Source organism: Dreissena polymorpha, chromosome 4 (genome assembly GCF_020536995.1).
Source record: "Dreissena polymorpha isolate Duluth1 chromosome 4, UMN_Dpol_1.0, whole genome shotgun sequence".
Taxonomy (NCBI): Eukaryota; Metazoa; Mollusca; class Bivalvia; order Myida; family Dreissenidae; genus Dreissena; species Dreissena polymorpha.
Window position 1 is genome coordinate 143,475,561 of NC_068358.1, and position 15,000 is coordinate 143,490,560.

Here is a 15,000-nt window from a genome sequence, read left to right on the forward strand (position 1 = left end):
GGAAAATCAAATATACTCATATGAATCGTTTAAATTCCGACCAAGTTTGATCTTCAAGATATTAATATTTCATATTTTCTAAGAAAATAATAAAAACAGTATGTTTTTGTGTGTGCTTTATTAGAATGAATCAATGGCTTAATATGTGAGCATAAACCTTGCATTTACGTTGCAATGTATTCACTTTTTGTGGAGTGTTGTTTATGAAGTCAATTAGACCCTCGATTAAAAAACACGATACTAAATCATTCATCTAAAACTATAACAGAAAGTACATGAAATGTCGATTGCTTAATGAATGGTGTTTATTTTCTAAATCGAAGTCATTACAACATAGGAAATAACGCTCATTTCGTGGAATGATATTCTGAGCGTATCTGCCAGTTTGAATTATCAACGGATGTACAGAGACTCTTTATCTTACAAAAAAATAAGCACAGTCTAGGACGTAAATCTAAATTTTCTTTATATTCCAAAGAGTTTTTGAAAAACTTTAGATCTAATTTCTAATTATTATTCATGTTACAATATAATTCTTTTTTACATTTGTCAACAATTCTACATTTAAAGTAGCTAATAAAACCATTAACTTGCACAGCATTTGGATTTTCAAATACATAACCAAATCCAAAATTATTTGCTTGACATTTGAGACACAATTTGTTTAACATTTAATACTATCGTTTAAAGCGTGTGTGTAAATTATTTGCATTATCAATTTTCTTTGTTAAGAATTTTAAACCACTCTTAGAATTTTAAAAAACCTGTTTACATATAGCAACATTAGGTGCATTTATCTAAACCTGCAACAAACGTTTGCAAAATTTTTAATTTATGCGTTCTATATCAACTGACTTTGTGAAACCCCATACTTCTAGCATAATTTAATATAGAACCTGCTAAAAAAGAATCAATCAATTGACAAAATATTTCTGGTTTTATGTCAAAGTCATTTCATTTAAACAAAAATGTCTTAATTGCCTAAGGACTTTACCAAGCAATTTGTCCTGGTTTAATAAAATGTTTCCTGTATAACTCAACACCGTTTCCTCTTCCGAAAGACCATTATTTTTTTATTTTTGCAGTGTTTAACATTAAGCGTAAAAGAATTGCAATAGAAATATAAGTTATCAAAATATGATTGCACTTTAGCTGTTGACTTTCTTAAAATAGCCATTTCATCAGCAAATAATAATAAATCAACACAATATCATCTAAATTCAAACTAGAGTTAATGTTATCTCGTACTTAAGTTCAAGGTCTTCAACAAGTAAAGAAAACAACATCTGCGACATTAACGCTCCTTGCCTCAGTCAAACCGCAGAACTAAAATAGTCTGAATAAGATGAACACCACTTTACACGTGACTTAATATTTGTATACATATCCTGCATTATTCTAAGTAAATTGCCTGACATCAACATTTTCAACAATAATGTATTCCGGTATATACTATCAACACATTTTTACATATCGACGTATATAACATGCACACGTTTATTTTCATTTAAATACTTTTGCACAATACACAACAATACAAAAATAGCATCAACAGTCTGATCACCTTCCCTTAATCCGAATTGTGCAATCGAAATAATAGTGTTTTCATTAAAAAAAGTTTCTATGCGCTTGTTAAACATCGTGGTGAATAATTTTGAAAAGAAACTAATCACTAATCTCGAATTATTTAATCATTAAATAAAGATTCTATGGCTTCGAAGGTTTATACCAGAATTTACACAAACTGTAATGATTGCGAGTATATTCTTATTTTTGTTTTCAAGTAAATACACTATTTGCATATATATTGCAATAAAACATAAATTACTCACTTTTATAATCATAGTAAGGTTTTTGTGCTGCTCGTTACATGTAAAGTATGGATTAAAAATTGTGTCATATGGTTTAATAAGAATTAATTGAAAACGTTATATTTCTTATAGGCTCGAAATATCACGATAACATGAAATGGCGCTAATCACCATATCATTAAAATATTTTTCTCAAAAAAGGGCGTTAAATGACCATTGTGTTGAGGAAAACGATACATGAATTGCAGAAATATATATATTTAATACATTACTTTAGTTCGATATTTGAATAATCCACAAATTTGTTACTGTCCACGAATGTTAAAAAGGACGAATGCTTATTTTTTCATGAAGCAATAGGCAATAATTCCCACCGTTGCTAGAGCACTGACCACTGCAGCAGTTACGATGCCACCAATTAGAGGGCCAGAGTCAGCCGCAGTCTGCTCTGAATTTATATAGGCGCCAGACAATGTCGATTCATCAGTCGCATACAAATCTGTGGTTGATCTTGTCTGCATTGCTTTTGTTAGTAGCGGGGTCGAAGCTGCTATTGAGAATTGCATTGTAGGTTTTGTGAGCTTGGTTGTTGTCGGTCTTGGTGTGGTGGTCGTAGTTGTCGTTGTCGTAGTTGAGGTTTTCGATGTCGAGATTGTCGTGGTGATGACGTGCACAGTAATTGGCATCTCATCAGACGCTGTTTTGTTGTAGGCCATTACTTTCCACTCGCCATAGTCACTCATCGTTACTCCGTTCACTATCAGAGTTCCATTCTGTGTCACTTCATACGCTCCTTCCGATGTGTTTCGGCCATTATACTCATGTCCATCCGGTCTCGTCCACTTGATTTCCGGTGCAGAATCACCGTCAAATTTGCAGACAATTGATAGTGGCTGATTGATGTCAACGGAATATGGCGTCTGCTCGCAGCGCAGAACCTTTGGAGAAATACAGAGAAAGTCTTTGTCGGGAACATTTAAAAAGGAGCGCAACTTCTGTGGACCATTACAAACTACCGAACTCGAATCATAAGCGCTGTGTACAAATAGCCCAGGCATTTCTCGCAACCATGACAACAAACAGTTACACTGCAGAGGGTTTTCTGCCAGATGAACTTGTGTCAGCGTTAAGAACTTCGGTTTCCACTGTGCAGGAACGGTTTGCAGTTGATTTGATGAAATATCCAGATACTTTAAGCTGGCTAAATTTACAATCAGGTTCTACGGCATGGTTCTGATGTTGTTCGAATAAAGTTTGAGAACACGTAGTGACATTAGACCATTGAAGAAGGTTTCCTTCAGCATGTGAAGGTTCATGTCGCCCATTACAAGAACGGTTATGTTCGGAATGCTAGTAAACATGGTCTCGTCAAATGCACAGTGTTTGTTACCTGATAGGTCCAGTTCCCTTAAACTCGTTATACCAGAGAAGGTAGCGGCGGAAAGACTCTGCAGCTCATTGTCAGAGAGAACCAGTGTTTTCAGACCAGGCATTTCCGCGAACGCTTCGTCTTCGAGTGATCGGACTTGACTCCACGATATCGCTAAACTGGTTACAGCAGAGGCTCCTTGGAAATCATTCCTGCCTATCATCGGAATGTTGTTCAAGTTCTTAGCGTCGCCCGTGATGAAAAAATACTTGATTGGCGTTGCACCAAAACTTTTGACCGAAGGAATTGACGTTAATCCAAGACTATCACAAATTACAGCGTTTTCACGAGCCATATTTGCTTTTGTCTTACAGCCCTGTGAATTCACAAGGCAAACCTGTTGGAACCATAACATAACTATTAACACAATAAGCATGATTTTAATTTTGGTTACCACACTTGATTTGTAATTTATCTAGACTTACAATAAGTAATGTTAAACTATAAAGTCGTACTTCATACCATACACATTATATTTTATATGTTATATGTTAATGTTCTATCCTTTATTTTCTTATAATACGTCGGGACGTTTTCACAAACGGATTGGTAATTTAAGGGATACAGTTTAGCCAATCTTTAATATCTCGTCACGTGGCTTGTCAATCACAGCTGATAAAGATTCGTTGAGGCGGGGCGTTTGAAGTCAATTAATGACGGTCGAGTTAAGAAACTCCGCTGTAAATACTTGTATACGGATTTTTTACCTAGAGCACTCAGTACCTTGGGTCATTTTTTTGCGTTGATGATCAACTTGGTGTATACAAGTGTGATTGCAGTTTAAAGCAACCTGGGTGTTAAATACTAAATACAAGTTTTGTAATTATCAGTTGAGTCAAAGGTATAGTGTTTTTTAACATAAATATAAATGAATATAAACAATATACACAACGATGATATGAAGCAGACAAATCAACAAGTCCTGCGTATTTAAAAAAAACGTACGAAAAACCGGTACGAATAACTAAACTTATGCTTTGCCGGACGATATTTCTACATATGGAACAGTATGCAAAATCGAACAATCTCAATGCAAATGTTACAGTTATGAAGGCTATTATTTTGACAGAATGCATTATTGTCTTGAAAACAAGCACATTGTAAGAATATATGGGATCTAAACGCAAAGTTAATTTTTTATAAGATACCATTTTATAATCATCATACAAGATGTGTATGACAAAGTTTATAAAAAACAACAACTCAAAGCCGTACAACTGCGCAATTGAAATAGTGAAAATAGCACCTGTGGAGAGAAGTCCATAGGCAAGTTTTATGTATGCAACACGTAGATTGATGTTAATTGCTTCAGATGAAGCGTGGATTTTGTTCGTTGAAATACAATTGTTTTTAAACGTTGTTGTCATTCACAGACAAAATGGTTAACCGCTTGGCAGTCTACAAGAGATTTTATATTGAACAGTATATGAGATCAAGTATCTTGCGTGTGCGACTTGATCACTGTCAGCGTTGTACAAATTATCGCAATTAATATTAATGATTATGATTATCTAAGCTCGACCATTATACTTATTTTCAATTGGTTTAGAGGGTTGACTCGCTGAATATGAATATTTTCAATATCAGTTCAGAAACGTTTCCTATCTAATCAGTAAAGATCTTCGTTTAAAGAAAACGTTAAAATAACGTCACGGAAATCCACACAGTCATAAAATGCTCATGTATTCCACCGTGCGGGGATGGTAAACGCCGTGAACTTAATAATATTTAATTGGGTTTTCGTCATGGGAACTAAGTGGAGTGTTTCAGTGGAGTGTTTCGAATAAATTTGTTTAAGCCTTTAGGAGAGTCAGTGATGACAACGTTAGGATCGATACGTTGTTTATTGGTTGGATTTACAAAATTGTGTTTTTTGTTTTCGATTCAGTTCCAATTGAACTAACACATTTTATTAGTGTCGAAATTGTACACGCAAGTTTTATTAATAGTCAAATATATAATTATGTCAACCCATATCTTTTTGGATATGGTACAATATGTGACACAGATTTCGCATTCGTCTTTTTAAAGTCAACTGTATTTTGTCAACTGTAATTATATTTATGTAAGTAGTCTCTGAAATTATTTACTGCCGCCAAAACATGTTATCAGGAACTTTATGGTATGGGTTAAATTATTGTACATTTAAACCTTTACAAAGGTTTCAGTAAAGTCAGCTCAACACCTTCTAATGTGATGACGCAATTGGCAATCCTGATTTACTGCAACGCACAAACAAACACGTACAACTAACACGTACAACTAACACGAATCTCATTATGTTTTTATTTTTACGGTATTCATCCCTTGTTTACTTGACCAATACACCCAACATTCCGTCATGCCCACGTGTCTTAATGTCGTGTATTTTAGAGATGATTACAGAGTATCTATATATTTATGCAACAAATCAGCTTATTCTAAATAGGTTCTCAAAGAACTTTATAGTAGAGTTGATAATAATTTACTTGACCACAATGATTGCGTCCTGCATCGATGCGATGACATATCTAAATGTTGGAATAATTACGTTTAATTAAGAACGCCATCACACCTGGCATGCACTCCTTTCTTAGAATGTTACAAATAGTTACATAGTGAAGACAAAAGTGGGAATAACAATGTTCCCTTTATCTAGATTTAACGCACCTTGGGGACTAGAGCTATTACGCTTTCAGAAAAACGAATCGGGTCTTTGTATTTATTGGCCTTCTTTATAATTAGCAATTGTTATTTTGCCAATTTGTAAATAAGATGCGTTTACTTTGTTTATATCAAAGAACCTTGTCGGAAAAGATACTTCGATATTTCGTAGATCTTATGCGACCTAACATGGTATCGCATTTGTACTACTAATTCCATTGTTGGATTTAAAGGAGGTGGAGCGGAAACGGCGAACGACCACATCCTAAAGATAACCAAAGTTTGACTCTTTTCAGTATCGCTTACTGACTGAAATGCAAACGTTGTCATCTGATGTATTTGTGATGAAATTATAGTCAGCTTTTGGTTGGCATATTGCTCTTAAGTACGCCACTACCAAAAGCTGCTTTTTATTTAAATAACAGTTTCAAAATTTAAAGTTATAAAAAAGCAGACGAGCTTGTGCTTAAGTTGATACGATTGCATGTTTTTGCTTGCATTTGTTTCTGTTTGAACGTTTATAAATACATAGTGAAATATTCCCCCCTCTCAACTCAAAACTCTGTACCCGCATTATACTTACTCATACAAATGTAGATAGCGCTCTCAGGGTCACGACACTTCATCGGATCCAAGAAACATAAGGCATGTTGAAGTTTTAAAAGGTGTTCAAAATCATTTATTTGGAACTAGCACTTAGATAAGTCAGTTTTATGATACCAGCTTTTATTAATTGATTTAAATACAATAAAGAATGTTCAAACCAGCCTGTATTTAATTAGGAAATTAACATGTTCTATAGTGGTGGTCAATCTATTTGAATTGCAGCCTTTGTAAGCCCAACTTACATTGCATTATGCTAGTCTTAGTTTTAAAGCACGAACTTGTATTGACATCATTTACCAATGTTTCTGTGGAGTGGATGCAGATAAAATGATTTTTTTTAAAATATTTATATAAAATTGTGGACGAATCAATGAATATACACTAAGCTTTCTAAAACCTGATATACACCTAAACAAATAATATGATTGGTCATTTATTAACTTTCTCAAAACTAAATTGATGAACTTTATGTCATATCTATTTATCGTAACTAAGTATCGGCTTGTGTAATTTTGTCTTTACCTGGATCATTGATCCGCAATGGGTAGAGCTTTTTCGCAGTTTTGGTTCGAGGTTTGTACGGTCACACAAGAATCTTCTAATTCGAAGGTATGCAAAATGGAATGTTTGATTGTAAATCTTCATCAGATTCTCAAATCAGAAGACACAGCTATGAGCTAGTTCTTCATCAGATATACATCAGAATGTATATTTATTCACCAGGTATTCATAAAATGTTTGCATCATAATAAACAGCTTTATTTACAGACAATCGTAATGTGTTCGAATACGAAGGTATAGTTATTCGCTTTGTCTACATTATATGTTTAATTATGAATGCATATATATGCCCTTGGTCTTCAATACGTGTTCAAGTCAGACATCGATAGCTGTGGGCTCGTTCTTCGTGAGATGTAACATTTTGCATCGGTAGCTTTACATAGGTTTTCGTCAGATATTCAATCCATTTGCTAAGAGAATCGTCCAGTATTACTAAAAAATGTTCGCACGGTGAGCATCCGCACAGAACACCTTAAAGCTAATTTGCTACTTGGAAACTAACGGTACAGGCGCATTGAAGGTAAAACCTGAAAAATGGCCATTGACAAGAAGCACAAGTGACTTATCCTTTGTGACTGAAAATATTCATTTTGAAAGGTTAGTTTCCGCGTCAGCTACACTAGGGACAACATTGTAAAAATAAGTTTGAGTTTATTCAGTTTTTACATCATGTTACCCTGTTCGCTTAAACAGTTTGCAATATTGTAATGCGTAAATAACAATTTTAATTTTACAAAATTGTGGCTACAAAAAACGAATACAAATCAATGCCATTAGAGGCGAATATTTGTTAATATTAATTCTTATGTAAAACAGCGATTGTTTGTGTGATAGTTATTGCTGTTCACATGATACATGAGCGGAAAAACCCTAATAGAGTGACAGGGATGGAATATGACTCCCGATGATATACGTTTATAGTAAATGTAATTGTGTGTACTCACGAAATGATATTTGTATTGAAATAACTAAATTGTTAACAAATAGTTTATCAGGTCCAAAAGTGTGTTTGCTGCAAATCATAATTATTGTTATTTTTGCAAAATAAACATGTTGTTTGACAGTATTAATTGTGTTTTAATAAGTTCTGAGTAGGCGTAAATACGTTATTTGTGATACTCACAAGTACGACACTGTTCTGTGCCGGTATCATAACTTTTTAATATAATCATTTTGTCGAACACTATTTAATTGCTATTATATAGACTGCTGTTATCAGGCTTGTGTAATGCAACGTTGCCAATAGTATTAATGTGGTTTTCCCATAAGTAAATACAAATTAACCCCCTTTGTTATAGTTTGTTTTCTCGTTTTAAAGTCACATATTGCTCTAGTTTGTCTATCCGTAGTATAGGCACAATTAATGAATACATACGAATTTTGGAAGTGAAAAAGTAAAGAAACAAGCATTTGTTATACGTCAATATAATGTTAAATGTGTACTTTGGGACATAACAACGAAAACAGCATTTAAATTGGTATTGTTTTGACAAAACACTGCTTAGACTTTGCACAATGTAGGAATCCATATAGTGCTCAATGTGTCTCATTATATCGGCCCTTCTGATTGGTTGCTAAGGTTTGTTACTATGCGCCTGTGCTTGTTCTATAAATAGTATCTTAATGGAGAAACGAAATTTTGCTAATGTCGTTCTTAAAATATTTTTACATTAAAAAAATAGCAGAAAATAAAACATTTGATAAAGGTACTAATAAACCACTATTAACAAACTAACATTATTATGTGTTACATTTTTTAAAAATCATAGCATCACCCTGGAATAAACATGACCTACTTTCCAATGAACACCGAAAATCAAGAGAATGACCGTCGTAATAGTCATGGATAACCATCAAATAAATTAAAACTTCTAAAAATTGAATAACAATTAACTTTCCAGCATCTCTTGAGTGTTTTACGTTAAAGTCACGATACTATGAAGAGGGCCGATACTATGAGAACAAGGGATAGTTGTTTATATTTGACAAGCGGAATCTGGACGAATCTTTTACGATCTGTCGTCTTTAAGAATTATCGTGAACCTGTTAAAAATCATTGCATTAGTAAAAGACAACTAATTATGTTTTAGAAGCACTGTCGCACTCTTTCGGCTACACACAACTCTATGTTGTATAGTACATCGACATAGTACTCGATGTTTCTTACTAATATTCATTTTATGGAGATTTGATATTAAATATCGCTGTATAATGCTTTCCGTCCTATCGCTTTTGTTACATGTTAATTAGCTTCGAGGAATCTGATCCCACAACTTCCCAGGTAACATGTGCTTGTTTTAGCTATCTGTCCTCTAAATATAATGTTAGTAAACAATCATATTAATAGTATTAAATTACGTATATTATTGTTAGGAATATGTTTTGAATAAGACAACACTCAGCGACGTTGCCCATTGATTAGCCACATTCTTATCAATCTCTCAACGGGAAGCCCCAAGGGAAAAGAAGAGAGGGCGGCCCAAAGAGTAAGTGATACAAAATTATTATCCACAACATAATTTAATATCTGATTTATTCTATCCATTGTGCAAAATGAAAACTTTTTATGTAAGAATTTTAAAACCCTAAACATGTCGAAACATCCGATTTTCTATTGTACACACCATTGTCGAGTAGGAGTATATTTTATGTGGACTTTATGCAAGTTTGTTCTAACTGACAAGTTTAATTCACAACTTGAAGATCCTTAAACTAACCTTTTTTGTTAAGAAATTGATTTTCTTTCCATTGTGTAACCTTGTTTAAACATGGACGTTGAAATGTGATACATTGTTAGTACGAGATGTATTCCAATTACATTGTATTGAACAATATCGTTTGTGAATAATACTTTACTAAGAATGGCCGGTAATTGACCTATGTAGGGGAGTTTAATAAAAATGAAATAAGACCAGTAACTTCTGAAAACGCTGAAAATGGCTTCCATAGTTTAACTTTTTCCGAGTTACTGGGATTTTTCGTTGAAAGGAAGTCTCATCTAAACGAGAATCCGGTAAAGACGGAAATTGTAACCTCAGATTAGCCTCTGTGGAATGAAAAGTTTAATATTGGACTCACATGCATCAGGCTCGGTTTGACCAGAGAGCGGTTTAGTTTTGTAGAATCCGTGCAGTCTCTTGCCTGATGCGGTTCTTGAAAATAAACGAAGTAAACGCAACTTGTTTACAGATTAGCCAAATAACAATTGTTTATTTTTTTTCGATTCATTGTAAGGGCTGATTTACTAAGTGATAGCTCATTAGCTTTTGTCACAGGGCATTTATTCCGAATCTTGACAAAGGCAACATTTGTTATCCCACTTCTGTGTAAATATTATTTTCTTTTGTTTAAATATTAGAAATATTGAAAAGCTGCTACTAAGAGGCGATAACAAACGGTTTGAACGTTTATAAAAATAATAGAAAATTGTACACATTTGAATTTTGTAACAAGCTATATACATTCAATTATAAGCGTAGTCTTTGGTACAAGCTAATTCATTTAGGAAAATAACATGTTTTTGGTTGGGAATGCAGATTTTGCGTAAACAAAACGATGGTTAATTGAAAGAAAGTGCACGTAGGTTGTGATTGCGTGCTAAATAAAACTATTATTCCAACATCTAAATATGTCAACGCTTCGCTGCAGGACTCAATCGGCAATACGAAAGAAATCTCTCCCAATATATTATCTGAATTATAAGTGAAGCACTTACAGCACTAATGGACTAGTATCAGTGGTAGTTCGAGTGGCATTTGAAAGTCCCTCTTTCTGTTTGAAATATTTCATATCTTGCCAACGTAATGTTTAGAATATAATTACCCAATACGGGCATGTTCTTGTTTGAAACCTTACTGATATATTTATGAACGCTATTTCTATAATGACGTGATCATATGATAAGTAAATTAGGGATATTCAAGTTGTACACGCAATAATAAATAAGTGCCAACTTTATTTTCATAAACTAAAAATGGCGCGACAGAGGCCGACGCGTATCCCCACGCCGCATGTTTGACCCAGGGGGCACCTCAGGATTGGTAATGGGGCCATGCATATTTGAGATTGACCGTATTGTCATAAGAGATGTTCAGTATCAATTGGAGGTGAATCGGTGAAGAAATGAAGAAGTTAATGTAAAATAACACAAAACAAGAGATGTGTTTGTCAGAAACACAATGCCCTACGGTGGCATAAAGGTGAACATACGCAATATTGTATTTAACAGTCTCTATGACGTGCGCACGTCATATCTATGACATGCGCACGTCATAGAGTGGCATAAAGGGGGCATAGACAATATTTTATTTAACAGTCTCTATGACGTGCACACGTCGTAGCTATGCCGTGCGCACGTCATATCTGACCAATGATAATACGCATTAGGGATTTAACTATTTCTATGACGTGCGTACGTCATAGCCTTGACGTGTGCACGTCATAGCTATGACGTGCGCACGCCATAGTTATGACGTGCGCACGTTATAGATACGACTATCAAGGCTATGACGTGCGCACGTCATATAAATAGTTAAATAAAATATTTCCTATGTCCCCTTTATGCCGCCGTAATGCCCCCTCCTGCGCCGCTTTCATTTATTTACTTTTTTTATCATTTGGCAGGTTCATTACTTTCCTCCCTTTAAAGCTTATTACCTCCATTGGATTTGTTTTTTTGACCTTTGACCTTGAAGGATGACCTTGACCTTGACCTTTCACACTCAAAATGTGCAGCTCCATGAGATGCACATGCATGCCAAATATCAAGTTTCTATCTTCAATATTGCAAAAGTTATGGCTAATGCACCATACCGGGGGCATACAAATGGGTGAAAATCTCTGACCCGGCCTCACCCCAACCCCCATAACTTTTGACCCAGGGGTCAGATCAAAATTCCGCATAGTGCAGGGTCGCACATATGCTCATAGCTACCATGTGTGTAAGTTTCAAGGTTCAAGTGCTTATAGTGTAGGAGGAGATAGTGGCCAGGACGGACGGACAGGCGGACGGACGGACGGCGGAGATAGCCACAATATCCCCACGCTTTTCGAAAAGCGTGGGGATAATGATAGATGTACAAACATTTTGTTCCTAATTTATTGAATAAGGCATCCATTTTCCGTGGAACTCGTCATATTTTGATTACGGCATTGTTGCGATTGTTTTGCAAGTTACGGCACATCAAACTCCAAGGGAACTGTTTTACTTTGACTTTAAAACACATCAACGTCAGACAATATAGACACCTGTTTAGCTCTCTATATATAAAATTGCGAAAGTTGTTTACACTGCTTTTATGTATGGTCAGACACTCCATCAGTTTATCAGGTGATTGATTATATTCAAAATGACCCTTTTATAATATTTCTGTTTATAATATGACTTTAAAGCCGGAAAATCACTATTGTAATTATAACTAGATATGTGTTACAGACACTGACGTCCCCACGGTACATGTTTGGCCAATAACAAATCCACTATATATATTATCCAGTGGACAAACAGACAAATGGATTTTATTCTGAAAACACTTTTCTGAGTCTAAATTTTCAATAATGACAGACGTTTGTTGTTTTATTTTATATTGCTATATTCTTCCATAAGTTAGATATAAACTTTGTTCCAATTACTAACATATTGAACAACTTTCTTTTCTCTTTAACAAGAATACATTTTTTCATACTATATAAATATGTTTCTGTGAAAGTTGGCATCAATGTTTAAGGTAAATGTCAAAAACCTTGGCTGTTCAACTTGACATTAAATTGATGCTTTACACTTTCACCGCTGTAACAAAACATCCTATCCTCAAACACCAATGCCTTGGTGGGAGGTTTCTAATTTATATGTTTTACAACTTGCATATTTATTTGATGCTCGTACGTTTTCATAAGCTCTGAAATGTTGTGTGTTCTAAATTATATATATTTCAAACTTTGATACGCATAATTATTGTATTAAAGGGGCCGTCCAAGAGATTTTGGCATGTATTGAAGCATGTCATTAAATGCTTTATATTGATAAATTTAAACACTTTACCGAAAAATCTCAAGAAAAAAATCAAGAATACAATTTAAAAAAGGAAAAAAGTAACCCTCAACAGGACTCGATTCACTGACCCCTGGAGCCCTGGAGTAAAAAGTCTCCCGCCTAGACCACTCGACCATCCATGCTCATGCTTAAGCGGATGTATTTTTACCTATATAAGCAATCCTCGTAGTTTCCCAAAATATAACTACAACAACAGAACTTTCCAAATTATTCAATTGTTTCGCGTCGCACGACGCTTTATAAGTTTCAGGCTTTCAAATCGTCAAAAGATGCATATCATGGACATTTAAGAGCATGGAAAATGGTCAGTATTACTATTTCCTCAAAAATATCATAACAAAAACGAAAATTTGCGAATCTGAAACAACGTTTTTTTAATTTTGTCAATTTACCAATCTGTTGGACGGCCCATTTAATATTAGTTTGACCGTTTAACGCCGTATTTTGATTTTTCTATTGTCTCTCTATCCCTGACGTTATAAAAAATGAAACCCCCCAGTATTGATGGCGATTTTTCATATTGTTAGCCATCGGGTTAATGGTCTCACGGAAATAGTGAAAATTGTCTCAATTACATTCAAATGTCATTCAAAGGTCAATAACATATCTATATAATGTCAATCTCACATGGTGAACAAATAGGACAATGAACAATCAAATGAACGAATGTGTAACTACTTAAAGCGTCGAAAGATTCTATCTTTCATCCACTATACTCAGAAATTCTGTATAAAAAAAACCCATTTGCATTTAGACTGCACTGTATTTCTATTTTATATGAATTATGCTTAAACAAAATATGATTTGTTTATGAATTAAACATGAATGGTCATAACCTGTTTTTAAATGTGTATTTGTTCTTCCAACATGTATCCGATGACCAATATTGCAACAATTTCAGATACCGCTGATAGGCATTAATTTTGTGGAACTAAACAACAACTTACATGGCTATTTAATGATATCAATCTAGCAGACGACAATGTGTCGACTCTGCTTTAATCTTGATTTAGAATAAGTCACGCGTAACGCGGGTTATTGTTTTTAAATATATAATATAATATTATTAGGGAATAAACTGATGATGAATGTTGAAAGTTTAAGTATTGCCCCACTTTAAGATTCAAATGCACATATTGGAAATAACAGGTTTATTAGAATAACGTAATATCAAATACTAAATACAATTGAGTCGCAAAGAAAGCTACATATTTGAAAATGTTACACGTTTTTGAACAAAAATAAGTATTCACATAAATCTTAATTTAACAAACTTTCTACACTTCACAGCACAAACTACCCGTCTTTGTATAAATACGCAGCTCAAAGCATTATGTTTTAACATGTTAAATATGCTTTTCCTAAGTATGAACTAAGCCGCAGCTCTGTTACTGACTTTGTTTGTTAAAATTACGAACATTTTCATCAGGCAATATGCAATAACGCTTACCGTTACAAAAGAACTGATTATTGCAGCAGTTACCATTAAACCAATAAGAAATCCAGAATCGTTGGCGATTTTAGTCTGCGCAGAATCCATCCATTCACCAGACAATCTTGTCGCATCACTCGCGGTATACATTGTGGTCGCTGTTGTTAGATTTGGGTTTGTTAGTTCTGGGGTCGCGGCTGCTGTAAGGCCGTTTTGTGCTAGTGTTGTAAGCTTCGTTGTAGTCGGTTTCGGTGTTGTGGTCGTATTGCTCATTGTCAATGTCGAGCCTGTCGTGGTGACAACGTGCACTGTCACGGAAAGCTCATCGGGTGCCGTTTTGTTGTAAGCAATTACTTTCCACTCGCCATAATCATTCATAGTTACTCCGTCCACTATCAGAGTTCCATTCTGGGTCACTTCATACGCTCCTGTCGAAGTATTTCGGCCATTATACTCATGTCCATCC

General features: G+C 34.5%; 1 protein-coding gene across 1 annotated transcript in view; it reads right to left on the reverse strand.

Moving 5' to 3' along the window:
- LOC127878860 (uncharacterized) overlaps window positions 1–2,869 on the reverse strand; it is a gene marked incomplete at its 3' end in the record, with an annotated part of 6,379 nt that extends 3,510 nt beyond the window's left edge. Inside the window, exon 1 of the mRNA XM_052425385.1 lies at window positions 2,204–2,869. Coding sequence (XP_052281345.1) covers window positions 2,204–2,869 — 666 coding nt within the window. The remainder of the gene's footprint in view (window positions 1–2,203) is intronic.
- Between the last annotated feature and the right edge of the window lie 12,131 nt (window positions 2,870–15,000).